The following is a 26996-nucleotide window of genomic DNA, read 5'->3' as shown; positions in this document are numbered from 1 at the left end:
GGCAATGTGTTATCGACGTCATCGGGTACATACAGATGTGCGGAGTAATCTTGGCTAGTTTTGTTTTCAAGCAGAGAGCGTCAATTGCAAATCTAAGACACTCGAACGTCCCACAATGCTTCCCCATGCAACATGCCCTCTGTTATTCCATCGGAACTTATGGACATTGCCGTTATGATGGAACATCGAGCCGACGAGGGGCCACCGCCATCCGAACGACGCGCTCCCATCGGGTCGGATAGGTGGGACATGTAGGATACAAGGTGTATACTGGACATAGCCTTACTTGCGAGATGCAGCAATTCATACTATCCAGCCAGACTAATTCCGCTCGAATTCTTCATCCATATCGAACTCATGGGCAAATTGCTCCAGCAAGTCAGCCGTGTCATCCCGGAAAGAATCTCCCCTTGACAGCCCAATCATAGTAGTTCTGTCCAATTGCTTCTCTGCTTCCGGTTGTACCTTGGCATCCAGTGCAGTTACGATAGTTTCAGCTTCCTTAATGACGTCTTCGTCGTAGAATATTGAACAGTCAGAGAATTCATCATCGTCTTTCACCCTTCCTTGGTCATTGCCGACACTGGCATACTCGATAAATCCCTTTCCTTCCACAAGAATATTCTCAAGATCTGGAACAATTGTGCCATCAGATGCATCATTGTCTAGGTCTGATATCCTGTCCTTATCTTCTTCCGTAGCTGAAGCACCTGGGCTGTCTAGTTCCGTATATTCGCACGACGATTCCTGATTCGCAGGTGCAGAGTCCGTGGTCTTCTTGAGAAATCGTGACAGCAATGGCTGGCTAGCTGGGACAGGAGGGGCATCTTGTTCGGGGAGGCCTAAACGTCGACGTTCTTCGCGAGCTGTTGCCTCTTTCTCAGCCTTCTTTTTCTTGTTTGCGATGCGTTTCTTCTCTCTCTCCCTGAGTTTCTCGGCGCGCCGTTCCCGTTCTTCTTCTCTCTCAATGCGTGCTATTTGGGAAGCTGTGAACTGGAGCCGTTTATTGCTGCGCTGATATCGCCTGCGAACAGTTCGGGATTTTTCGAGGACGATGCGCTTCGGTGGATCGGACATTGTTGAGGTCGATCAGGGCCAGGAATTAACAGCTAGGAAATATATTCCTTTAGTTCCCAAGAAGTGTAGAAAGACATTGGAAAATACTTGGTGTGTAGCATGACATTGTCAACAAAGAAGTGAATAAGGGAGGTAGAAGTTTGGAAAACATTGAAATGGCCATAACTGCCTCACTGCGGCAATAAGTTATACCGACGCGGGTGATCATCATACACCCACTAACTAGCGCGATCATACAGCTCCACAAGCATCAGTTCATGTAAGGGTTCGCGCTTTGTATCTATAAACTAACTTGCAGAGTACTATCTACTCGGTCACTCGGACATATCTACCTCTGTTCCATCTCTGTTTCCATAGCCGGTCGCGTGCATGCTCTATAGACGCGTATCCCGGACGGGATCCCAGCAGACGGGGGCGTAAACATTGGTTTTCAAGCTGTCCATGTCTTCCTGAGACAATTCGAAGTCGAACACCTGTGTGTTTCCGATGATACGGGAGTCGGTCACAGACTTGGGGAGAGGTACATATCCCTACGAATGTTAATGTCATCATAGAGATGCTTGTTCGGGCTAGGAAGGGACATACCTTCTGCAAGCTCCATCGGATTAGGATCTGGGCAGGGGTCTTGTTGTGCTTCTGCACCAGTTTTTGCAGGATAGGCTCGTTCATCCGTGTGGCCTGAACCAGAGGTGAATAGGCTTCGACAATAATATTGCGTTTCTTCAACCAATCCGCAACGTCTTCCCTCGCACACCAGGGGTGGATCTCGTATTGGCCGACGGAGATTTTACCACCTGCACCGCTATTGATATACTCTTCTAGCTCGTTCAGATGGTGGATACCATAATTGGAGACTCCGATGGAGCGGATCTTGCCCGTTTTCTGGGCCTCGACAAGTGCACGCCAGGCACCCAGGCGGCCTTCTTTGCCACCAAAAGGAGCATGGATCAGCACACTATGGAACAGTCAACCTCTGCTACCGGAAGGGAAATCCGCTATTTGCTTACAGGTCGATATAGCCGATGCTGGCTGCATCAGCAATGCTCGCTTCGATAGACTCCTTAGCTTTTTCATATGACATGTGATTGGAAGCGATCTTCGTGGTATAGAAGATCTTAGAACGATCGACGCCGGATCTTCGGATGGCTTCAACGCATTGAGCTTCGTTGGCGTAGACCTTTGCACTATCGACCTAGGAAGCGTCAACGGAAAAAAAAATAAAACCCCATCCAAGCTTTGTACAGATAACACTAACATGGCGGTACCCGGTTTCCAAGGCTTTTAGAGTGACTTTCTCCGCGATTGCGGCCGGACTGAATTTGCGAGTCAGGTAAGATCATTATGATCACCACTCAAGGATTAAGGTACATACATTTGGTAAACCTAAACCATGCTCATTGTGTCAGCGTCCAATCACGTACTCTTTCTCTCTCCCTGAAGCTCTCTTTCATTCTTGCCATGCCACTGGGTACCCACCCCAAAACCAACAACTGGGATCTCATATCCCGAAACCATCTCGTAGGTTGACTGGAGTGTGAGTGGAGCCATGATGTCGTATGAGAAAATGATCTGGTTCGATAGGTAGGATAGATGGATGGAGTTTAGGAAACGTCGCTGAGTTGATTATGATGCTGCACGGAATAAATGGCGTGGACGGGATGGTGACATCATTATATATTAACCTCCGGGCCTGCCCGGACCACTTTGACTTTTCCACTCCGTAGTCGGCGAGTCAAGAGGTCCGACGGTGGAGTGGTCAACTTGGGGTTTCCCGGCGAATTCTGCCACTTGTTCTGAACTCAGAACACTCAGCAAGTCCAAAATACTCGAAACAACATCGCTATACTAATGGATTAGAAGACAGTACTATAGAACTCTATAGTACTGTTTAAGCTTCTTTTTAAGATTTTAACATTACCCAAGGCTTACCCCTCCACTCGAGTTCACTCTATTCGACAAGACGAGCTGAACATATATACTCCGGGCATCCGTCGGCCGTTTGTATTTAAAATGGAATTAAGCTTAAGCAGGGGAGTTACTCTTCAGGAAGCGTTTCTGTCTCACCGCCTTTTTCTTGGCTCCCTACCAATCACCGGGCTCAACCTGGGTGAAGATGGAACTCGGGTATTGGGAATTCACGATGCCTCGAAGGATGCTTTTTGATTTGAGATATGGTAGTATAAATACAAAGGTCAGCATGTAGTTTACGTCTGTCGTTTTCTTAAGTTTGCTTTTTAAACAACTTGGCCATGTACTAGTCTTCGGTCTTGGCATCTAAGCCTTATCGATAGCAGAATACATTTACACTAGTCCTATTTGGGTCCCCCCCATTCTGTCTGAGGCTACCACAATGTGGGCGATGCAGAACACCATCCAGTCTGAAAGTCCCGTGTGCTTCTGCGGTCAATCTTGATCCTTGACTATTCGTTTTTTTACTTTTTACAGCCGACTACCGGCTAACCAGTTCTTAAAGTATAAAAATATTGAAACTTGACGATATTGAGCAGACAAGAAGCACGTGAGTGCCATCACAAAAAAACAAACCCCCGCATCGTCATCTGGAATCTGTGGATTAATCCGTGCCTTGTTCAATTGGCACTGAGGCTTACTTGGATGCCCCATTTCTCGTCCAGTGGTCGTGCACCATGCGCTTGGTCAAAAACAAAATCGAGCTCAATGGCTCAGGCACTGTGACGTTGTGTCCGGAAGAGCCCGAAGATATGGTGAATCTCCCCAGCACCCTGACTTTAATCCAGCTCTTATACTAACCATATGTCTCAGTGGCATGCATACAACCTTATCCGACCGGGAGATCTCCTCCGTGCCAGCGCGATCCGACGTGTCACTACGACCCAAGAGACCGGGTCCACGAGCTCCGCACGGATTCATCTGACGCTTGAGATTCGAGTCAAAGACCTAGATTTCGACCCGCAGAGCTCCCAGCTCCATGTTAGCGGACAGATTGTAAACGAGACGCAGCATACGAAGGTCGGACAGCATCATACGTTGGATCTAGAGCTGAATCGCAACTTCACCCTCGAGAAGGAAATAGGGTCGGATGGAGAGGGGGGTAGGGTGGGATAGTATTGCCGTGCAGATGCTTAAGGAAGCGGTTGATGAGGGCGGAAAACGAAGGGCGGAGGCTGTGGCCGTCGTCATGCAGGAGGGAATAGCTCATATCTGTTTCATTGGACAATTCCAGACGATCATGAAGCAGAAAGTTGAAATGTCGGTTCCGCGGAAACGGCACGGAGGAAGTGATCATGACAAGGTTGAGCCATCTGACTGTCACTATATTACTTTTACTGTGTTTGTTGACATATTGACAGGGTATGTCGAAATTCTACCAAATTACGCTGGACACCCTCGTTCGCCAGATGGAATTCAACACCAGCTCTACGTCACTGATCAGTAATGAGACCGTGCGTCCCATTCTGCTCGCATCCCCAGGTTTTGTCGCAGCCGGGTTCCAAAAATACATCCAGTCGGTCGCAACGACCAGTACACCCGGCTTGAAACGGCTTCTACCGAGCATTGTGGTGGTGCACTCGGCATCGGGATATTTACACTCCCTGGCGGAGGTCCTACAATCGCCGGCCGTGAAGACCATCCTCGCGGATACCAAGTACGCCAGAGAGACAAAACTCATGGACGAATTTCTCGATCAGCTGCGCAAAGAAACTAATAAAGCGACGTACGGGCCGCGAGAGGTCGAGTCGGCGGTCGACCAAGGCGCCGTCGGCCGTGGTGGAGGGGTCCTTATCATTTCCAACCGCCTGTTTCGGTCACAGGACGTGGCGGAACGTAAACGCTGGGTGTCGCTGGTGGATCGAGTTCGGGATGTCGAGGGAGGCGAGGTACGAGTACTAAGCTCAGACCACGAGAGTGGGAGGAGATTGGACGGATTGGGGGGTATTGCGGCGCTCTTGACCTTTCCCATTGTCGAGGAGGACATGGAATCAGAGGATGAAGCAGCTGGTCATTCCTGAGATGATATATACCGATAGATGAGGTTATGATGATGAATATAATGCTTAGAGTCAGATATCCATATCATATGACTCTGAGTGAGAATAGTAGGTATTCAGCAACCATCAATTTTCTTTATCTAACTAAAAAGATAACGAACGTCATGGCTGACTGACGTTTAAAAACAGATAGAAAACACTATAAAGCAAAAGGTGGTTACCCCCGACTTTGGCATTATTAGCACCACACTGTAACTGACCGAGTTATGGGACCCTTGATGGTATCTGACTGCAAAAATACGCTAAGCAAGCTGACTCTCTCCAGGCCCGTAAGTCCGCGCTCGGAGATAAAATGTGGCCCCAACCTAAGGCGGCAGGCCTCCGAAATCCAAAATGACAACCTTAGTACGAAGTAATATCAGTAATATCCAGAATTCAATTCACGGAGACTCCGACCATGCAGCTTCGGTACGGCCGTCAGTCATTCAATTCGACAGAAAATGAAAATCATGGATAGCAGGGCGACACAATATCTTACTAAGTGTAGTAATCTCATACTCTGATTCAAATGGAGATACATGTCTCATCACCCCCTCTTCCTCCTTCCCGTGGCATTAACTACTCCGTATGATTAATTATGATCCCGATCCAGATCCTGATCCACATCGTAGCCCCCCGCAAGTTCCGCATCAGACGACGTACCTACATAGTAATCTACGACGTGCTCAATCTTATCCCGCAGCTGTCAAAACTCGGCCAGTACAACACTGTAAACCCCTATAAGGGTCTCCGCTGTAGGGATTCTCCACTATAAGGGACTACGCGGCGGCCAAATTGATTTCCCAAATAAAATCCCTTAATACTTCAATACTAGGTATATAAGTTTCTTAATTTTTACACCCCCCACCCAAAGTCCCTTAGAACGGGGTTTTACTGTACACACGTACGAGGCTGATTTCGAGGTCAATCATGCATACCTGCATACATACACCATCTTTCGGGGAATCCTAACATCCTTACATAGTTTCTAACCTAGTTCATCTAGGTACAGGGCCCCATTCGGAGACTACTCTATGGGGACTATGGAATTAGTTTACGCCAAAGAATATACCATTATGATTATCGTGACAAAGACAACAAACAAGAAAAAGATAAAGAGAGAAACAGAGGGACGGATCTCCCCCAAAATGGTGGATGCACAGTCGCCCGCTAAGAGAGAAAAAAAAAAAAAATTCCATTTTCATTTTCATTCTCATTCCATACGTACCTACTCCGCTACTCCTCTTCATCTGGTAGGCTGGATACATGACTGAGTCCAGTCCGTCCAGCTCATCGTTCATCATGCATTGCATATTATATGATCCGTGCTCTTCCGAGACCAGACCCGTGTGACCCCCGCAGTCTAGGTGAACTCCGTGGACAGGACAGGACATGCCAGAGCGCTTCGGGGAGGGGTAACTATATGGAGTAACTTATGATTGATTGATGGATGGATCTAAGCAGCTGATATCAATCCTGCACGATGTACATGTACGTCCTCCGTGAACACGTTCGACGTAGGATTTATGCAGCGGTTCAGCCGCAACCGCGAAGGAAGGGTAGGTAAGCATGCTAGTTTGAATCCTGGATGGTTGGCTCGCGTGTAAAAGTACGGAGTGGGTTAGCCTCGGAGTTGATGCTGATAGATAGGAACGAAGACGGATCGGGAGACAGATATTTACTACAGCACTTATAGGGTAGCCAGTGGTAACTGTATACCGTGTATCATGTTTCCTGCTTACAAGTTACAAGCCCTCTCTCTAGGGGGGTGTTCGATGAGGTTCTAGTCAACTCAAGAGCAGGTTATTTCCGCCGCTCAGGAGATTGAAGCGTTTGATTCGGGGCTGGGATCGAATTCCTTTGCTGTAGAGGCGGCGGCTAAATTCGTTTGGGGCTGATTGATCCATCTGCGCCTAAGTCCGTGTCTGTCTATCCATGCCACGCTAGGCTTAGCTTACTGCATTGGTGGCTTTTTTTTCTTTGACTTTTCGTTCAGTCTTTTCCTTTTTCTTATTATGGTTTTAGTCTAACGATGGGGGTGCTTGTTGCTTTTAGGGAGCGGGTACGTGGCTGCCTAGTTGTGCCAAGTTTTAATATGACTGAATTAGTTATTATTTTTGATTGATAGGTTTCATCTAATTCCTGTAGTATGGTGTGGGTATGTGTATTCATATTTCCTGGGTATGGAAAAAAAAAAAAAAAAAAAAAAAAAAAGGATACTGCTTTAAAAATCAACGTTCAATTTAGATGCTCCATACGGGTATATGTCTGCTGTCTCCATGATATTATGAGAAAATCAGATGCTAAAATGCGAAATCCAACCCATCCCTAGTAAATATTAAAGCCAAAAATAAATCGGATAAGACAAAGATAAAAGCGAAGCAAAACATATAAAGAATTAGAAAAAAAGAGTCTAGGCTTTCGTAACATTTGGCGTCATCCCTCGAGATGCTTTTAGCATGGCTCGTTTTCGTGTATGCTGTGGATCTGATATTCGTGGTAGTGGTACATTCGCATTCCCACGATCTCGATTCTGTGCATCAAGGTACCGTAGCTGTGCCTCGCATTGTTGTGCGCTGTACGTTTTGGAGCCGAGCTCTCGCATCTAGCCGAAACAAAGAATCCATGTTAGGCTGATCCCATTTCGTCTGCCGGAATTGTCCTTGCTAATGTGAGGCTCACCTTCTCCGCTATCAGATGGTACTTTTCATGCTCCCAATACTCTCGAGCTCTTATGAGCAGTTGAATCTAAGCCACCCAACCGTTAGTCATGGGACAGGTAAGGTTACGGGGGTGATACGGTACACATACTCACATCATTCTCATCCCATCGCGCCAAACGCTCTTTGCGTCTGCGTAGCATCCGCATCTGCAGACGAGCCTCAGACGCATCCTTGTTGAATTTCTCCCGAAACATCTCCCGGATGATCTTCCATGCCAGGTTCTGCTCCCGGAGCCTTTCAACAAAGGCATCTTCTTCTTCGGCTTGCGGATCTCTCCGGCCTCGTCCGGGAGCCCGCGGCCGCTGATGGGGATGAGGTTCAACATGTCCCTGTCGTCGTTCCTGCTCTAGGCGCTGGAGTCCCTCGGGGTGAGGAAGTATTGTAACAGGGGTTTCACGAGTCGGTGGCATGTACTTGGGGCTGCGTCGTACCCTCTTGGTGGAAGGCGGTTGGGGAGACAGGGCACCTTCACTGAAGCCATATTCTGAATCGTGTCCAAGACCGGCGGTCACGGTCTGGGGAAAATCGCTCGGGAATGGAGCGGTGATCCCCAACCCATGATGGGGTACAGGGTCTGCCATGCCATACTGGTACTCCTGCGAATGATGGCTGAGAACTGGGCTAGGCCGGGCATGGACAAAGGAGCTATCGGGGAGACTGATTGGTGTTAAAATGGCTGAAGGCTGAAAAGCTGCCGTAGAACTGTAAGGCTGGCTGACGCTTTCATAGGAGGACTAGATCCAGGGATGGTCAGTATACATAGGATCCATGTGTCACATGCCTGTACATACGGCGTCTACTCCGCTCCATTGTGGTGGCATTTCATAGAAGTTGTCCATTCCCTCCCCCGGAGGAGAGACACCTTGACCAAAAGATATTGGTCCTGTATAACCGCATGGGGTCTGGGGATACATGAAGCAAGTTGCACGTAGAAGGTAGGTATTGATAGATCAAGCAGCGGGATGGACAAGCAGACACAAAAACGAATGGAGAGCTTCCAAGTAGGGTGATATAGAGTCCTCTCTAAGGTGAAGAGTAGAACGGAAGGATAAATTTAAAGAAAGAGAAACTCTAACTTGGAATGGCTGAAAGAAAAAGATAGAACGAGAGTTGTCCTCGGATGTGACGTGTAGTAGGTTCATATACTTTATAGCGGGTATTGTTGAAAGGAGATAGACCGCCTCGCGAGGCAGGGCTGAAATGAAAGTATGAAGCTCTTTTGTTCACAGGCCTAGAGAGCTCCAAAGATATGGTTGATACCGCCGACAGTCACTGTGCCGCACAGATGCTCTACTAACCAGAGGGTAGAGTTGACGATGGGCTTGCATTTAAGCGCTTTACGATCCCTGATGATGGGCTTTTTAGGTTATTTTCTCATCCTTTGACATGAAATGGGATGAAAATCAGCCCCCAAAACTCTGGGGGGGCGCAGACTTTACGTTCCTAAGGCCCACACGGTTACTTGAGGCGAGGCAGCACCTGCAATCGAAGTCCCAGAGCTCTGGATCTCCAGGGGTGGACACTGTAGGATGAGCGTCATGGTAAAAGGAACGTAATCGGTGCTTAGCGGCCCGCCAAATTCTAGGAATTGAAATGACGGTCGGAGAGTTAGCGCTTAAGCTGACAAGAGGCTACTAGAAGGGACATGACTAGTGGAACTACTTCGAGAAATAAATCCTCCGAGAAGGGTAAAGGGCAGAGGGGGTGTGGGATGGCTAAGGGACAAAAAAATTATACAAGGGCCCGACGAATGTATCCATAAACATATTCTTACTTTGTGTCTTTAGCCGCTACAACATGTGGAGAGACGCTAAGGAAGTGGAAAGGTTGATTAGGAACTAAGGAAGCCCCAATAACGACAGTCATCTAGTACCAGAACCTTTCAATCCGTTAGCGAGTAGCGTAGGAGGAAGAAAGACCTTGAAGGGAACGCACAAGTCAAGAGTAGATCCCCATCAAGACAGCTGGCAAGGATGGCTACGGCAAGGCGGGCGATTAAGCGCCTCAGGGTTGATTGCGGCTGTAAATCCCGGCGGAATTAGACCAAACTAGTTCAACAGTTAGCGGGATTGTCAGACTTGGGGGGGGGGCATGAAGAGGAAATACTTGGGGGATCAATCAGACTTAGACCCTTGGTTAGTCGCCTGAGCTGACCCTCCTAAGGGGCCAGAAAGAGTATGAGCTAGCGAGCGATCAGTCCTCTAGCGGTTGTCTGCATCCAACCCCAGCCACGTGTCCCCGAAAGAAGTGGCCGGATACGCGCCAGATAACATGGCCATTAATCTCTAGACTCTACTGTCCCTATCCCTGGAGTATCTTCGAGGCTCCCCTCGATTTACAGGCCGTCAGCCGTGGTGGTCCCGTGACGTGACGTCGCAGGCGCTTAAACTTAGCCCTGGCAGACGACGGTATGGGAAATTAGGAACATTGGGGAAGGAAAGAAAAAAAAAAAAAGGGAAAAGGAGAAAGGCAGGATGGCAAGGCAGAACACAATGGAACCAGTATGGCAGTAAAGACAATGATGAGAGTGAAACTGAGGATGATGTCGCCCCCATCATTCCCCGACCGCCTGAATTTATCATCACTCATCATCATCATTCTCAAAACCAGAAACAACAAACAATATAACCAGGTGGGGGACACGTGATATCACTGGGTCCAGGAGTTCGACGGGGCTAAAATCAACGTGGGTTCAAGGGATCTCGCCCTCTTCAGCCTGCCTATGAGGATCCCGATTCCGAAGTCCCGAGGTTCGATGCAAGACAGTAGGTGTCGATCAGGCTTTTCTGCCCTTCAAAATGGCCCCTTCTTTGTTCCTCTAAAACGGTTCGGTGATTTCCGTTATGTCGCCATGAATTCGTGGCTATGTCCGGGCACAGCCATCGATATTCAACTTCTTCGAGATAAGGAGGGCCTGCATATATTCTAATCTTGTTTAATTTCTTTCCTCTGAGACTTTTCTTTCTTTGTCAATGAGGCATTCTGAGAAACTCAACCCGTGATCCTTTACTTCGTACATCTCCACGACCCGAACGATCGAACCATCCCGCCAGCTTGCCCCGAATAGGCATAGGGCAGCCATGGCAGGGCTGCTTTTACCATCCGGAAGGGGCAAAGGATCGTCCCAGGGCTGCCTGCCCAGTTTACTAATCGCTATTCCAAATAACTTAGTTAAGGCAGTCATGATTTGAAATTCAGATCAGATTGTGCGAAAAGGGAAATTTCTGACAACCAAAAAAATGCAGGTCCAGACGTCAGATCTGCGCTATAGCTTCTATATAGGGATGAAAATATCTTCGCGTTATCGTTGTATGGCTCAATCACGGTTGCCTGGTACCGTGGGTGAATGCGTCCACTCGATGTCTCCCAGATGTCCATCCTCGGTCTCCACAAACCCCTCCGTTCCGCCATTGTTCTCATCGTCCATACCATGGCGGGATTCGGGCTGACGATGTTCATCTAATGTGTCATCCGCTGAAATCGAGATACCTCTTGCACCCCAGCGATTACTCCTCGGACGCTCGTCATTACTCACTTCGTCGGCGTCGTCATCGCGAAGGTGTTGTTCCTCTTCGTCAACACTACTTCTTTGTCTAAAGTTGAAGACCTTGCCTAGGAGCCAGCCGTTTCGAAAGTCTTCGGAGTCAACAACTCCCCCGTTTCGCAGTTTCACACGTTGACGCGTATAGTACACCCAGGCGAAATCAATATAAAAGGCGGTCTGAATGACGCCAAACACATCCGCAATCCTATCCCAGTAATGGTCAGGACCCAGCCCTCGCACAAGCCAATTCACAATATAAAGTGCTCGGTAGGACCCTAATGTGACAAGATAATAGGAGTTGATGACGGTGGGCACGGTGGTTTGACGTAACAGCAAGAGCTGGGGAAGCACGCAGACAGACTCCAAAACAATGGAAAATGCCCAGCAAATCTGCAGTGCAAGATCATGCGTCAGTAGGTACAAGTGGAGCAGTTACTCAACTCACCTCACTAAACACGTATTCTGGCGGATATTTCCCATATAAGATGGGATGCAGGATAGGTGCCAAAACCAAAGCCACCCCAACCGAGCCCAAGGCTAGCTTCCAGGCTCGCTCTCTTTCGCGTGTCCGAGGGAAGACCCTCATCATTATGAAAATGATATAGAACGAAGAAATGATATAAAAGATCTTGAAAAACACAAGATAAAAACTCCTCCAGCCCCTTGCCTGGAACAAGTCAAGATACCGGGTAACAAATACCATGGCATAAAGTATTTGGGTAAGAAGCGACACTCCTACAAGCACCGGCTCAGTATTAGCACCCATTGGAGAACCTGTAAAAGTACACTGTACCTTCAGCGCTCTTGTTCCGGTGGATAGCCCCTATCAGTATACATTTGGAAGAGATGTGGGCAAGGTCGCCCAGAATGCGGAAAAACTCATATAAACGCATCGTGTATTAGTGAGAGCTCAAACCAGCTAATCTAGTCTCCTCTTGGTTGAAGCAGCTATAGATATAGCTGTTAAGAGTCCCCGTTCAGGCCACGACGCTGAACACGACCAAGAAGACAGCCAAGGGATCATGTGACCTCCACCTGAGAAGGTGGATGGACAGGTCCAGTCGAAAAGCGCGGCAACAGGCTCTGGTGACGTGGTCAATAAAAAAGACCGACAGGTAGAGATAGGTTCAAGATGAAGGGCGGTCAAGTGAAGCTTGTCGTACAGGTCAAGTCGTTATCAAGGGAGCTCCCGCTTACAGGATCCACTAGAAGCTGGGGCCGCGTGTGCATCACGTGATATATTACAGATGACGTCAAGAATGACCGTTTGCGACTCTCAGATGTGTTGTTGAGGGCTCAGAGAAGGCTGTCTGCTGACCATAAAAGTACTGACTGAGCAAGTTAGATGGCTGTAGTTATCAGCACAGGAGTTAAGGGTATTCAAAAAACTTGGATATAAGGGAAATGGAAGGTATCAGATTTGTTTGGTTGGTATTCTTAATCTAGATGGGGTTTAACCTTATTCCAGTGACAGAGAATAGATAGGTAGCTCGTTCTTATTATTTGATCATCCATTATATGGAAAAGAAGTTACCTATAACAAGCATTCAGTTATCAAGATTATCTGGCAACTTATTGTACATTTAAAGAAATATGTATATTTCCAAAAGCCCACGGGCTCTAGGTGACCGTAATTTGGTAATTCATGGAAATGGAAGAATAATTCCTGACATATACATACCTGTAATGCATGTTCTCTGCCTTGTGCTATACTCGTAATGTAAAAGAGGTTCCGGGCAAGGTTGAAGCTGTGAACAAAGGTTATTAAGTCCCCGAGGGCGTTTCCAAGGGGACCTTTGGTAAATTCACCAATAGGACAATATAGTGAACTGAATTGCATCACTTAGGGACTGGCCTTGGGCTTAACTGGATTGATGTTGGAGGAGTAAGATAGGAGCTATGAGCAGAATATATAGAGGTAGGATGCTGTTGCAGCCACTACCATGTACACATAGTTGATATATACTACAGCGTTGTCCTGTACTAAGCACTACTCTCCGCTGGCATGGTCTTCTAGATTCGAATAGGATAATAACGAAGAATCCTGCAATGTCTGATCCCTGCAGAAACTGTATGTGATGTGGGAAAGACAGAATGACGGCTAACTGGCGATACTTACCCCGCTTCCTGCATGAGGAGCAAAACAAAACACCCGCCTCTCTACTTGCTTTTTTCCTATTTGTTTCCCCTCTGGTCGCTAAGTTGTCCACTCGACTCGGTCCACACTGTCACCGGGTTTTGATGGTGTCTCTCGGGCCTTGTCGGACTCGTTGGCTCAACTTAACACTGCATCCTTGCCAGGTTGGCCTGGAATTGCGATTTCTTTGGGCCGACGGAATCCCGCCACTACTACTGGTATCATTAAGGCTATACTTGTCACCCGGGAGATCGAGATTGATATTATGTGGTGAAGACGGGGTTTTAGCAGTATAGGTATGCTCAGAGCCAATCTGGGGTATGGAGATAACCGCTCTTGCTTTATTGGTAGTTTGTAGTAGTAAATCTAGTTTGATGTTGTCCTGTGGTTGTTAGTGAAAAGAGCAATAGTGACATTTCATTTATAGTAAATATAAGAAATAGAGGCTTTTTTCTTTTTTTTCCCTTCTCCATCTATTTCTTATTGTTTATCGTGAAGTTGATGTACAGACAACAAAAAAAGCAAGGAAGGAACATGATACCTTCGGAGGCAGCGGGACTGGAACCTTTTTTTTTAGCTGGAATGATTTCTTCCCCTCATGAGTTTTTAGTAAGTATTGTCCGTATCCAGGCTTCCTTCTCTACATCACCTGGACTCCTCTCCTAAACGATATCGGCTCTCTCTCTCTTTCCCACTTTCGCCTATTTGGTTCTTTCATCTACCTCGACGCCTGTATATCGTTCATTTCATCAAGAAGATAATCCAAGTGTCAGCTTGATCATGAACTTTGACCAGTAAGCCTTCTCTTTGTTCTCCACTTGTACATGTACCGACCTGGTCTTCTTATCATCATTCTTCCAGTACTCCTCCTCCTCCCTCTCCTCCATCGTACTATTTCCAACCTTTGTATCATAGTGCTGCTACTAATACACTTGAAAGGTCTTCTTGTGACTGTGCCTAAACCTGTTTATATTTTGTACCCCTCTTTTTCAATTCATTGGCCTTTCCCTACTCCTTCTACCCTCGATGTCCACCGCTTTCGCCCACCTACCTACATGCACGTAACATGAGATTTTTTTTTTTTCTTTTCTCAGAACCTTCATCTCTCTCCTCTCTCTCACCCTCTAGTATTGTTTTATTTTCTCTTTCTGCGGCGCTACTGCCACGGCGTGGGATGCGCCCGTGTCATCGTCACTGTTTGGTGTAACCGAAATCTCGCTTCCCTGAACTTGACAGGCCAATCTCCACGGCATGTTCTTGAGAAGCAGATTTGCTAACCTCCCAAGCATGTGTATCTACAGATGAATCGACGCAGCGTGATTGGGAATACTACGTACCGTCCACTATGTCGTAAGTTTGCCCTCGTCCTCCCCCTCCCCCTCCCTCGTGGAGGCCTTCCTTGGTGGTGCTTAGCGATCAAGGCATACTTTCTATTTTATTTATTTATGCTTTTCTTAAATTATTTATATATACACACACATATATATGTTGTGTCATGTGCTTTTGCGACACTTTTTGACTGTTGATTTCCCTTGTCTTCACATGCGACTTTGACGAGCATTTGTTATACTCTCACAATCATTCATATGGTTCTTTTTTTCCTATCTGGTTCTCTCTACTTGACTAACATTAAAACCTCTCATTCTATTTCCTCTGGAGTAGGTCTTCTCCCACTTCTAAACGGATCAAGACGTCCGCTTCCACGAACAACCCATCCCAACTGTTAGCCCAACAGCAGGTCAACCCCTTTCAACCAGTGCCTTCGTTCGAGGGCATTCATATGTCCCCTCCTCAAATCCCTCACATCTCTTCTCAAATCCCCCCTCAGATCCCTACTCAAATCCCTGCTCAAATTTCTCCTTCTAATCCCCGCAAACGCCGTTCCTCTCCCCAGTCGAACTCCGCGACAACCATGGCGATGTCGATGTCCACTACAACCTCGGGGGAAACCGTGCATGACCGTGGGGGTGGAGTGCCTGAGGCTACCCCTCGGAAGAAGGGCAGGACTAATACACCATGGACGGCCGAGGAGGAACAGCGACTGAAGACGATGCGCGATGCCGGCCGTAGCTGGAGTGAAATTGCTAAGGTGGGTTGGAATCTGACCCTTCTGTTTTACTATCAGATGTTGCTTACTACGTTTCGCAGACTTTTCCTACTCGAACTGAGGGGAGTGTTAAGAAGCACTGGTATAAGGTAGCGATTTAATCAGTATTATGCAAAATGAGCTATAACATTAACACCACAAGTAGGACATGCATTATGCCGAATTTGCAGAAGATGAGGTAATCACATGAATGATGGCCCCTTGGTTAAACAGGCTCTAAGAACTCCCAGACCATAGCACTCCGTGAAGCCATCAAAGAGTATGAGTCCAACAAATGGAAAGTTATTGGACAGAAGGTTGGGAAACCGGCAAAGGTCAGTTCTGAGCGCTCCATATACGTCAAATAAAACACCACTGCTGATGGTGGATGCAGGCATGCGAACAATACGCGAAGGAACACTTTAAGGACCTCTAGACTTAATGAGACTTGACGATGTGATGACACCATGCATTTGCTATACGTCTTGCAATCTCCATGAGCTTCATCTCTAACATTACCCTTACCTTCTTTCACTCCTTTCTTTTCTAATATTATATTTTGCGACAGCATGTGGTTTCGGTAGCAATTTGCACAAGATTTGGCGACGGGTTACGGAGTTGACTTCTCTTGTTTTTTCATTTGTATCTTTACAACCGGAGTATAACATTTGCGGTTCTCAGCCCTGTTTCCGCACATGCTACTAGGGCCTGCTACCAATATGAAGTGCTACAGGTGACAGAAAAAGCCTACTAAACCCCGACTTTTTGTAGCAAGCCCCCCATGTATTTTTTGGCACCCAAGCCTATGCTAAGGTAGGCTACCTACTAATACTAACTACTCTTATCGAGTAATTAGATTATGAAGACGAGGAGCGAAGTGTATCCGCCGCTCATCATTGGTCTAAAGAACCGAAGTGCGGAGTCTGGATCCGGCTTTCTTTCCCCCGCTATCTTCACTTCACCTTTTTTTTTCTTTTTTTCTTCTTGAAAAACACTCTTTTCATACAACGCCTAATTCCTGCTAGTTCACTTCAATTTGCATAGCAATTCCGGTGGTGAAGTCCCCGCCAGATCAGCATTTTATTCTATAATTGTGTGAATCTGACCAAGGTGAACTTGATTCCCTTGAAACATCTCCAATTTATGTGAAGAACATCATAACTGACGTGAGGTTTGACTTCATCTGACTAGTTTCTGTAGCCCCAGTTGAGGGAAAGCATATCTTCCTGTACACCTCTCCCGTCTGCTGTCATACACCCCACCCTAATGCAAGGGATGGATATCATGAACGCGAGTAGCGTGGTTTTGTCTGTCGATCAAGGTATCTAGGTAATCTGCCTGCATGAAGACCGGTGTTCGACAACTGGATGTCGCACAGACCTGAGCCTGGTTGCTCGCCTAAATTGGGTGCAATGTTCGGTTCCTTTGCGTGGCAGAAAATGTCGTTCTGAGAATATACGGTTGAACTTGATCTGGATAATTCCAGCGAAAGAACTCATGCTTGCTTTTTGATTCTTCCCCTCCCCTATGACTCATTGCTGACTAGAGCAGAACAGCATGTCCACAGAAAACCCTACCCTCGCCGTGGGGATGTACTCTAAGGAAATCTCAAGTATCCATACTGCTGCGGAACAACCGCCCTGTATTTTAGACAAGGGAGAAGGAAATAATCCCCTTGTGGCGGGTGGTCCAGTGGCCCCTTCCCGCCTTACGAGACACATCAGGAATCTCGAGAAGCGGCTTGTCGAATACAACCTAGAGACCAGAGGTATAGAGCGAGTGCGAGAAGATGAACGGATGACCAAACTGTCATGGATTTCGTACTTGCAAGCTTTTTTACTTTGGGTATCGATAAATCTTGCTGCGAATAATATCACCCTTGGGATGCTGGGACCTGTCGTATATGGCCTGAATTTTTTGGATTCGGCCCTCTGTGCTGTCCTCGGGGCTCTTCTTGGAGCCGTGGTTGCTTCATGGATGGCTACTTGGGGGCCAGTCTCTGGAATCCGGACGATGGTATGATAGAATGCATTCTGCTGCTGTCGCTCTCGAGTAATTTACACGCTAACAATAACGTAGGCATTTGGACGGTATGCAATGGGCTGGTGGCCAAGTAAACTGGTTGTCATCCTGAATTTGATTCAGATGATCGGTTATTCCCTGATTGATTGCGTAGTCGGAGGACAAATTTTGTCCGCCGTGTCGCCAAGTGGAGGCATGCCAGTTGCAGTCGGTAAGATCTGGGGATTATTGATACAACAGCATCGCTCACTGAGAACCTACAGGCATTGTGATAGTCGCGGTGGGCAGCTGGGCAATCGCCACTTTTGGCATTGAGATCTTTCATTACTATGAACGGTGAGTGCAATGCATATACATATGACGGAATGAGCCCCAACGGTTGCTAATTTCATAAAGTTTCGCCTTTCTACCTCAGCTCATTGTGGTTAGCATACTATTTGGCGTGGCTTCAGTGAAGTTCGATTTATCCACACCATCCTTAGGCGATACCCGCACAGTAGCAGGGAACCGGTATGACTTGCTCCTTTAAATATTGTATGCGGTTTCTGGCTAACATGCTTCTGCGCATTCAAGATTATCGTTCTTTTCTCTCTGCCTAAGTGCAGCCATTACATATGCCCCATTAGCAGCAGATTTCTTCGTTTATTACCCCGAGAGAACATCCAGAGTAGCCCTCTTTTCTCTTTCACTGCTCGGTCTCCTAGTGTCATTCACCATGGCTTTTCTATGCGGTATTGGACTCGCATCCGGCATCACCGCCGACCCAGAATATGAAGAGGCATACTCCAGAGGGGCCGGGGCGCTCATTGTCGAAGGGTTTGGACCTCTGCATGGATTCGGAAAGTTTTGTTCGGTGGTAGTTACCCTGGGCCTCATTTCAAATACCATCGCGCCGACTTATTCTTCCGGCGTTGATTTTCAGATTCTGGGAAGATGCGCTGAGAAAGTTCCACGTGCTGTCTGGAATACAGTTGGTGTCGTCATCTATGCTGTGTGCGCATTAGCTGGCCGGAGCCACCTCTCCGATATTTTTACCAACTTTCTTGCCCTAATGGGCTATTGGGTCGCGATCTGGTTTGTTATCATCTTGGAAGAACGGTACATCTTCCGGTTCCGCAGCGGCTACAACTGGCACGCCTGGTGCGATCAGTCCAAGCTCCCCGTGGGCATTGCCGGATTGATTGCTTTTTTGATCGGATGGGCCGGCGCAATCCTCTGTATGGCGCAAGTCTGGTATATTGGACCTATTGCACGGTTGGTGGGGAATTCTGGAGCAGATGTAAGTAGTATCCGGTTGCAGCAGATGGGGTGCTGAAAAACTGTATTTTGCTGACCGGTTGCAATTTGGTAGATGGGAGCCTACGTTGGATTCACCTGGGCTGGACTTGTGTACCCGCCTTTGCGTTACATTGAACTCCGTAGGTTTGGACGGTGATGCGTATGCATATGGATATATGCAGCGGCTCATATCATTGATTATACAGGGAAGAAGAGTATTACTGTGGTCGCCCATATATAGGAACCTGGGAAATGATATATCTATTGGATTGTGGTGTGTTTATCCCGATATCTTGTTGTATAGACAATCGGATGCAGCATCTTCAACTCGAATAGATCGCTAGATTATATTAAACCTGAAAAAGGAGATCCATTCTTTCTATACATCCAAAAGACAACCAATACCTCAAGCCAACCAAATAGTACACACAATCCTATGCCAAAGTCCTACTGTAAGCCAAGAAGCACACCACGCCCATCCCTATAACACTACTACCTCCTTTTTAGTTTCCATATGATACCTAAGTAATAGTAAATTTCCCTACCAAGATATACATAGACTTGAAAACAGAGCACCAAACTTAACATATCCCTGGTTCAGAATGTCCCATCCTTATCTGGATGGATATGGATACAATACCTTAAACATAGCACGCATGGTCCTGTACAGAGTACTCGATTAAATAATCCATTCTAGGTAGTTAGTTAGGCACATAGGAACTTACGTATCTACCTAGGTAATAATTAATTACTGTATGTGGTGTGATAATATCCGATTGAGTGGACAAAACATGTGATATCTATTATTGTCATACCCGAAGGTCCGTATCCGTGTCATGCCACCCATCCTTTCGCTTTCTACTTCCCACCGGACCCCCGTTAAGTTGTCTACTGTGAGTCGTGTAGTGTGCTGTTACAGCTATGATGCCATGCCATCGGTAGCTTACTATTTACTACTCGATGGTTAAGACATAAAGGAATAGTTAGTTAGCCAGGATATGATAGATGATTAGAGAAGATAGAAAAAATAACTAAAAACAACAATCACTCTCCATTCAACTCAACTATTCTACAAGAGATAAATGCTCGGATTCAACAAAGGTACAGCCACAGAGGTCGAAAGGAAAGGGAAAAAAAAAAAACAAGACGACACGAATAGTCCATATATAAGCCAGCGACAGAACATTAGCCACCCGGACGACCCGTATGACTACTTGCTTCCTTTGGTTTTACATTCCTTCTTTCTTCTTTCCTTTGTCCTTTTTTCGGTGTCTTGGTTCTCTACCGCTTCTTCCAGAGGCACAACACATCCGCATCTCCGTTATCGTAAACGTCAATTGTTTACCGGTACCAGTAATCAGGCTTGACGTAGTCCGCGAAGGTCTTGGGCTCCTCAGGTGCGGGGTGGCCGTGGCCGTGGCCGTGATCGTCTGTCGATGGTTTGTCAGTAAAAGACATGACATGGACTCCGTAATTTTTTTTTTGTTTTCAAAAAAAAAAAAAAAAAAAAAAAGTGGAACTCACGAGCATGGGGATCCTCCTCAGGGCCAATGTAGTTCAGCTTGACGACGTTACCGCACTCACCGCAGCGCTCGATAGGGCGGTCACGAGACACCTATGATAGAAATTAGCGTTCAGACATAGTAACCAATCCAACATGCCATTGGCTCACCGTCAGCCAATTAACTTGGTGGGAGTCAGCAGGGAAGCCAGTGCAACCAGCGTACTGCTCATCACCGGCACCGTTGACAATAATAGGGTTGTCAAGGGTTCCTAGAAACCGAGACAAAACAAAACACGGTCAGCCATCGTTTCAATTGAAACAGTGAGAAATCAGTGGCTTCATAAACCATGATTTCTTCAAACTCTTTTAACAATAGGACTGAATAAAGAAATATATACCCTTGCGGGAGGCATCCAGGGGCCTCATGTCGAAGATATCGATTCCCTGCATCTTTCCGATAAGTTCCAGACGTTCGAGACCGGTAGCTTGCTCAATGTCGGTGGGAATGGAACCGGGCTTAGCACCGGGTGCGAGGAGGTCATCTTCGGTCTTAATGTCTGTTCCGAAAATACAAAACATGATTAGCATTATATTGAATGGTGGTCTGGTGGTCTATTTTGGACGGCTGATTCGCGCGTCCTAGACTCCCCCATATTACTGAATCCATAATTAAAACCACGTAAGTAACCGGGAATTAATTCGTATGGAAGCAATTGAGCGTTGTGGAACTCTGTAGTTGCGACTACCCACCTTCAAAAGGAAGGATCTTGCCCTCCTTCTCAACACTGTATTTCGACTTGTTGCCTGCATGCACAGAAGACAGAGATTAGTATATAATTCGGCTAACAGGATCACATATTCGACACAGAGGCCCCAATGGTCCCATTGGGCCATGTGGAGGGCAATAACTGCGACTGCTGTCATGGGAAGAGCAGGTTGAAGGCTGGGACGTTTGGGCTCACGTACTGCGAATGACGGAGGAGGAGAACGGGCGAGCAGCGAAGGCCCGGACGGGAGTGCGCCTCGCAAGGGCGAAGGCTGTGCGTTGGAGGAACATTGTCCAAAGAAGTGGGTGTAATGACGGCGGACGAGGGGGGTGGTGAGGACGGGTTGGAGAGGGAGTTTAGAGGTTGAGGTGAGTTTGAAGCCGCTTCGGCCCGTGGTAGGTCGAATAGTCAGCAGCGCCGGCTGATTGGTTGCGGAAACAATACGGCCGCTGTTAAAGACCAGTACAGCACTTCTGCCCAATCTGGATGCGAGATAGGGCTTAGGGCTGGCATCGCGTGATGTCAGTCGATTCGGGAATTGTCGGTTGAGATGTCAGGCAATCCATCGGGATTCGATTGCTCGGTGAACAGGTAGTATATATAACAGGATCTATGTAAAATTAACTCTTCCCATTCAACCGTTTTCCCTTGGGATTATTCCTCTTGGTCAACTCTGCCGGCAGTTCCTGGAGCATCTGTCCGTTCTCCCAGATCTTCCCCATACCCAGTCTCCGCTCCACGACAACATCGAAGAACTCCAACGGAACCATGTGCTCGCCCTTTCCAGTTGGCATCCCTTCGCTGAGAATGACACCGTTCTCACTGCGCCAGAACGGGCACCCAGCAGCCAGTGCTCGCTGGATATCAATATAGATCAAAACTTGAGCATCTCGTCGCATTCCCGATATCACCTGCAGTTCATCTGTACGCGGTGGGGTTCCAATAGGCGAAGGGACAAATGTCTCTAATGTTGGCCCTGTCGCAAAATGGACCTGGTTCCGTCCCATACTTCGCAATCCGCCCGATTTCAAAATCTCCGGCCAAGCAGCATGAAATGTCCCATGTACCACAGTATTCGGTAGCTTCGATTCGTCCTCCAGGGTGAGCTTCTCCAGCAATGATGCCGCATCCACACTTTTAATACTATGCCCCTGTGTCGCGCGAATCATGAAGTGAGAAGGATCCGAATCGCTCACCGTAAGCGCCGTCGTTGTCGCCGTATCCTGCCCCTCAGTTGTCATAGGAATCGCTATGCTGCTGCTTGAAGTCGGATCCTGCTCGCATATTACGTCTCCCTTGCCATTGTTCTTGGTATTTGTAGTCGTAGTTGTCGTATTAGCAGAAGCATTCGTCTCCGTCTCCGCAGAGGGGATATGCAGCAGGGCAAACCGCTTCTTATCCGACGTAGAGACGGCATGCAAAATCTCCGGGAACGTTGCTTTCAACGACTTGAGCTTTCTCCAAGCGAGCTGTGTGACTCCAATGTGTGGTTTAGCCAATGTCTTTTTATGTTCTCTCTCATTCCTTTTTCTTTTCGCTATTTTCCTCATAAAGGGCAACGGGGCGCATACCACGTCCGCCACGTTGGCGTATCCCTGACTATCTATCTCGACGCCTTCTTTTTCAGCTGCATGTCGCAGGATATAGCTTAGGGCTTTTGAGATGGTCACGTCGCGTCCGGAGTTTTCTTTGCCTTTGGAGTTGAGGTGTCGAGGCATTGCGGAGGATACCGTACGGAGAGGGGTGATTGGGACGCTCTTCCGGAGGAGATGGTGGAAGCGGTTCAAGATGAGCTGGATTTTAAATACTTTTAATTTTGGGGATTGAAACGAATAAGTCATCAGCAGTCATGGCAATGACGGTGGTGAGGCTAGGACTGTTGATGCGGTGGGGGAAGTGAGATTTTGACATCATCAGCAATTGATCGACAAACTAAGCCGGAAGAGGAAATGGAATCTACAATTCTGGTGGATTATACATGGAATTTCCTAACTATTCAACTATCTTTCCTTTTAGCATTTAGCGCTACAGGGAATAACCGCGAAAGCGGTGAGGGCCACGTATGGCGGGTATAGTGAATTCTTGAATCAGGGTAGTTCGCTCTAACTCCTCACATCCTTTCGAAGTTGGGTATATCAAATAAGAAGAATCATCGATCACAAATACAGCTGCATTCCGCCACAGGACAGACTTTATGTTTGTTAAACCATTCCCGAGCATGATGAGCATGAAATCCATGGTTGCAATTGATACAGAACACAATGAACCGGCGCATAAGATCTGCCTCGTTGGATCGACGCAACTCCTGTCCCGCGTCAACCGCGAGGCAGGCCTTGGACATCGGGTCTGGGGAACCTAACCAGAGGGTACAAACACCGCATCGGGGCATGTGTCGGCCGCAGCGAGGACACACCATGCCTGACATGGCGGCCGTGCCGAGTGGATTCCCCGGGGTCGGATGCACCACTTCTCCCGTCGTAGATGGCGAGAGCTGCGAGGAGGCGTCGTGCTGGGTCAGTGGCCGAGTGCAATAGTTGCAGGTCAAACTGACTTGCTGTCGCGGCGGCTCGACTAGTTTTCGGCCGTCCCAGGTGACGGCGAACTTGCGCGATCCGACGTCGAATCGAGCCCGCTCGAGTTGAAGTTTCCAGGAATTGATCTGCCCACGGTATGTCTCGCGCCAGGTTTCGAAGCGAGCACGGTTGGGATGATTGTTGATGAAACGCGGGACGGTGTGGCTCATGGCCAATACGGGGGTCTGGACGTCATTGAACTTGTTGATATAAGATTGGAATAGATCCATGGCGGAATGGCCTAGACCCGTAAGAACGATGCCTTCTATATCACCCTGACGAATGACCTCTTCCGTGGTCTCGTTAAGGTACGTAGTGAGTTCATCATCGGGGAGCCAGCGCAAGGCGACCTCGATACGGTACTTCAAGGGCAGCGTGATCTCCTCGATGACCGAGTTCCAGTCTCCCTTGCTCACGAGGGCTAAAATCGCCCTCGAATAGGGGTCTGTGAGCTCTTTTGCGATTTCGGCGCACGTGTCCTCCCAATCCGAGTCGGTGTCGCCTTTTGCGGCACCTGCGATCGCCATGGCAAGCAGTTTATGGGCTTGGGTGGGCTCATGACTACGCAACGCTAGATAAGCCAGCTTGGGTTCATCCTGGAAGACAGCCAAAGCAGCTGCTTTGGTATGCTGATTCTCCGCCGACAGAGTCTTTACGGTCTCCTCTAATTCACGGTGGGATTGCGCTGCACCGCAAAGTCGGAGGCACAGCCGGCGATGCTCCACGTAGTCGGTCTCGCAGCCCTTGGTCTCGGGCAAATGTAGTTGCTCCCGAACCAAGTCAGTGATCACTTCGTTTATATCTGTAGCGCTACTCGGCCCGACGCGACGGGCTTCGAGACTTTCGCCTATGAGAGCAGTTAGTTGAAAGTCATTCGTTTATAACCGAGTCGATCCTTACCCAAGTTATTATTCCACACGTCCCACACCCCCAGGTAGTTCAAATCCAAGCCATGTACGATCATCGAATCGTTGGACGACTCCGACCGTGCACCTAATTGCAAAGTAAGCATTATCTCTCGACGTTATGTTGTTGAGCCACCTACGTTGAACCCAGTCCCAGAAGCCTTGAAGACAGGCGTCGTCGGCCAGAATCATTTTATTTCGGGATTCATCAAACAGGTAGCCTTCTTGGCACCGGAGTCGATTCACTGTCAACAGGGTCAACGCCTCTTCTGCCGTAAGCGGATCGCCCGAAGTTCCGAGCGACAGGACGCGTTCACGGGCCTCCCGACTGGACAGTGGTTTTGTCGAGCGGCTCGCACGAGATCGACCTTGGTCGGATTTGTTGGGCGGTAAACGGCGCTCATGAAGACTTCCAATGACCTCCGAGACACTCGAGCCAGGACTCTGCAGCGGACCGGTAATTTTGAAATCCTCATCATCGGCCCACCCACAGATCAGCGAGCCCTGAGAGGAGAGTCGGACAGGGGGAGGGGGAGGCTTCACGGTGGCAATGCTGGCGTGGCCCTCACCCGATAACGTAATGACACTGGGGTTGTTGGAAGAACTTATGTTCAGGAAATCGAAGGAGACGACCCGTTTGGACTCGGCATAGCCGCGGGTCGAATGATTGAAGGGAGAAAAGATATCGCGGATATATTTGGGGTAGATCTGCTCTGGATAGTTTGTAGAGGAGCCGTGACCGAGGGTCTCATCCATGGACGAGCGATATTCCTCGGGCAAGTACTCCTTGGCTATATCGTAGGTCTTGAAATGGCCGGTATTGGCCAGCACCCCCAGACAGCCTCTCTTCGTCCTGGAAAAGCGAAGACTCCAGATGGACGACTTAGGGGCAATGACGTTGGAAAACTCCAGGGCCGGACCCAGCTGGCCGGTTTCGACGGGGCCGACACCGGGGGTGGCAAAGCGGGAGCCGACACGACGGTCCCAAATACAGATCGTCGGGTCATTGGATGTCAAGCAGGATGCGATGTAATTCTCATCGAGCCAGTCAATGGCCAGATTGTGAACACAGCGGGTCGGGAATTGCAGGGAGGGATTGCCGGGGCCTTCGCGCAAATCGTAGATCCGGACGTACTGGCCTTTGACGCCCGTCACCAATGTATCGGGTTGATCTCGGAAGAACTTGACACTGGTGATGGGCTCGGAGCTGGCGAGTTTCCGCAAGGGCTCCACATACCCCTTGGAGGCTTTCATGGTCAAACGCTGGGTCACGTCCCAGATATTGAGGCAGAAGTCATTGCGCACGCGATCCAGCCCGGCTGCCAGCAATCCGTGGGGACTGAATGCCACGGCATTACAATACCGTTGATGACGAATGGGGAACGAGAAGGACTCCTGGGAGTCGCTGCTCATACGCAGAATGGTCGCGTCTCCAGACGACTGGCCCACAGCCACCAACGACTCATCGACAGGGGACCAATCGAAGGCGCGAAATGCAGGGACTTTAGTGTGCGTGGACAGCACTTGATGGTCGAGGGTGTGGCCATCGAACGAGGTTACCCTGCACAAGCGGAAGATCTTGCCCGTCACGTCGACGGAGAGAAAGCGCTGCTCCGCGGTGGTGGAGGATGGAGACCAGCGAATGGCCGTCTCCATTTTCTCTTTTCCCTTTTCTCTAGTTCTTCTTCTTTAACCGGACTAATGCAGGATAATATAGGTGTATGTGCCGTCAAAGATACGACCAGCGGATGATCGGATGCGACAGCCGTAGCGCCAGCCTCCAGTTTCACAATGTGGGAGACATGGTAGCCAATGCAGATCGAGTGGTTATTGACCAGATATGCATCCAGTCCATGGTCTGGGATGTTGGAGGAGAAGAAGGCAAAGAGGGCATGGTTGTCTGTACGAACTATGGGCACGTGTGGGTGACTAATCGCTGACTCATCTATCGTTAGATCAGATCAATGTACGAGTAATAGGCTACGTTGGACCTTGGGTGGGATTGGAATTGACTATGAGTCTCCAGTCTCCGATGTCGACATGGCTGCAGGTTTGTTTCACCTGCTTAGCTGCACGAGGGACCTGGATTCGAAGACTGCCTTAGCGGGGATAGCTATGGATAGATCGATTGACTCATCCCATGCTATTGTGGAGAAATAGGAAGTCAATACTTGTAGCAATATGCATTTTGCAATTAGCCAAAGCTTGTAGCCCACTGGATCAGTACCGACTATCTATCACATTGTGATAAATGGTACCGACCCTGCATATATTTTATCTAAGTACGGAGTAGGTAGTTGTAGGGTATACGCAAGGACAACTGTAAATATTGATTGGCTCCCCGGCCCGACATTTAGCCCGGCTGATATGGAC

General features: G+C 48.2%; 9 protein-coding genes across 9 annotated transcripts; 3 read left to right on the top strand and 6 right to left on the bottom strand.

Annotated features, from left to right (window-relative positions):
- Positions 1-321: 321 nt before the first annotated feature.
- On the bottom strand, positions 322-1077 carry ATNIH1004_005979 (uncharacterized protein; the record flags this gene model as incomplete). Its single annotated transcript, XM_033570618.1, has 1 exon — positions 322-1077. One exon carries the CDS (start codon positions 1075-1077, stop codon positions 322-324), a length of 756 nt encoding a protein of 251 aa, XP_033426650.1.
- Positions 1078-1451: 374 nt separating this feature from the next.
- On the bottom strand, positions 1452-2625 carry ATNIH1004_005978 (aldo/keto reductase family protein; the record flags this gene model as incomplete). The annotated part of the gene is made up of 6 exons (XM_033570617.1): positions 1452-1607; positions 1663-2032; positions 2085-2269; positions 2333-2390; positions 2450-2460; positions 2554-2625. The coding sequence occupies 6 exons, from the start codon at positions 2623-2625 to the stop codon at positions 1452-1454; spliced, it is 852 nt and encodes a 283-aa protein (XP_033426649.1).
- A 1097-nt stretch (positions 2626-3722) lies between these two features.
- Positions 3723-5066, top strand: DOM34 (putative translation factor pelota; the record flags this gene model as incomplete). The annotated part of the gene is made up of 4 exons (XM_033570616.1): positions 3723-3800; positions 3859-4147; positions 4188-4348; positions 4407-5066. The coding sequence occupies 4 exons, from the start codon at positions 3723-3725 to the stop codon at positions 5064-5066; spliced, it is 1188 nt and encodes a 395-aa protein (XP_033426648.1).
- Positions 5067-7497: 2431 nt separating this feature from the next.
- Positions 7498-8628, bottom strand: ATNIH1004_005976 (uncharacterized protein; the record flags this gene model as incomplete). Its single annotated transcript, XM_033570615.1, has 4 exons — positions 7498-7689; positions 7767-7832; positions 7900-8541; positions 8599-8628. The coding sequence occupies 4 exons, from the start codon at positions 8626-8628 to the stop codon at positions 7498-7500; spliced, it is 930 nt and encodes a 309-aa protein (XP_033426647.1).
- Positions 8629-11123: 2495 nt separating this feature from the next.
- On the bottom strand, positions 11124-12244 carry ATNIH1004_005975 (ER lumen protein-retaining receptor; the record flags this gene model as incomplete). Its single annotated transcript, XM_033570614.1, has 3 exons — positions 11124-11741; positions 11797-12086; positions 12145-12244. The coding sequence occupies 3 exons, from the start codon at positions 12242-12244 to the stop codon at positions 11124-11126; spliced, it is 1008 nt and encodes a 335-aa protein (XP_033426646.1).
- A 3024-nt stretch (positions 12245-15268) lies between these two features.
- ATNIH1004_005974 (SANT/Myb-like DNA-binding domain-containing protein) lies at positions 15269-16010 on the top strand (the record flags this gene model as incomplete). Its single annotated transcript, XM_033570613.1, has 5 exons — positions 15269-15577; positions 15637-15684; positions 15741-15773; positions 15826-15909; positions 15969-16010. 5 exons carry the CDS (start codon positions 15269-15271, stop codon positions 16008-16010), a joined length of 516 nt encoding a protein of 171 aa, XP_033426645.1.
- A 1121-nt stretch (positions 16011-17131) lies between these two features.
- Positions 17132-19031, top strand: ATNIH1004_005973 (purine-cytosine permease family protein; the record flags this gene model as incomplete). The annotated part of the gene is made up of 6 exons (XM_033570612.1): positions 17132-17590; positions 17654-17807; positions 17860-17932; positions 17993-18106; positions 18170-18875; positions 18948-19031. 6 exons carry the CDS (start codon positions 17132-17134, stop codon positions 19029-19031), a joined length of 1590 nt encoding a protein of 529 aa, XP_033426644.1.
- Positions 19032-20215: 1184 nt separating this feature from the next.
- cox5b (cytochrome c oxidase subunit IV) lies at positions 20216-21435 on the bottom strand (the record flags this gene model as incomplete). The annotated part of the gene is made up of 6 exons (XM_033570611.1): positions 20216-20304; positions 20399-20489; positions 20547-20647; positions 20777-20935; positions 21129-21182; positions 21345-21435. 6 exons carry the CDS (start codon positions 21433-21435, stop codon positions 20216-20218), a joined length of 585 nt encoding a protein of 194 aa, XP_033426643.1.
- Positions 21436-21765: 330 nt separating this feature from the next.
- On the bottom strand, positions 21766-26279 carry ATNIH1004_005971 (uncharacterized protein; the record flags this gene model as incomplete). The annotated part of the gene is made up of 5 exons (XM_033570610.1): positions 21766-22614; positions 22717-22938; positions 23559-24565; positions 24619-24711; positions 24764-26279. The coding sequence occupies 5 exons, from the start codon at positions 26277-26279 to the stop codon at positions 21766-21768; spliced, it is 3687 nt and encodes a 1228-aa protein (XP_033426642.1).
- Between the last annotated feature and the right edge of the window lie 717 nt (positions 26280-26996).

Source organism: Aspergillus tanneri (genome assembly GCF_003426965.1).
Source record: "Aspergillus tanneri strain NIH1004 chromosome Unknown AapTan_4_pilon_pilon_pilon, whole genome shotgun sequence".
Classification (NCBI taxonomy): Eukaryota; Fungi; Ascomycota; class Eurotiomycetes; order Eurotiales; family Aspergillaceae; genus Aspergillus; species Aspergillus tanneri.
Note: the sequence above shows the minus strand (reverse complement) of the source record. Positions and strands in the feature narration are given on the sequence as shown.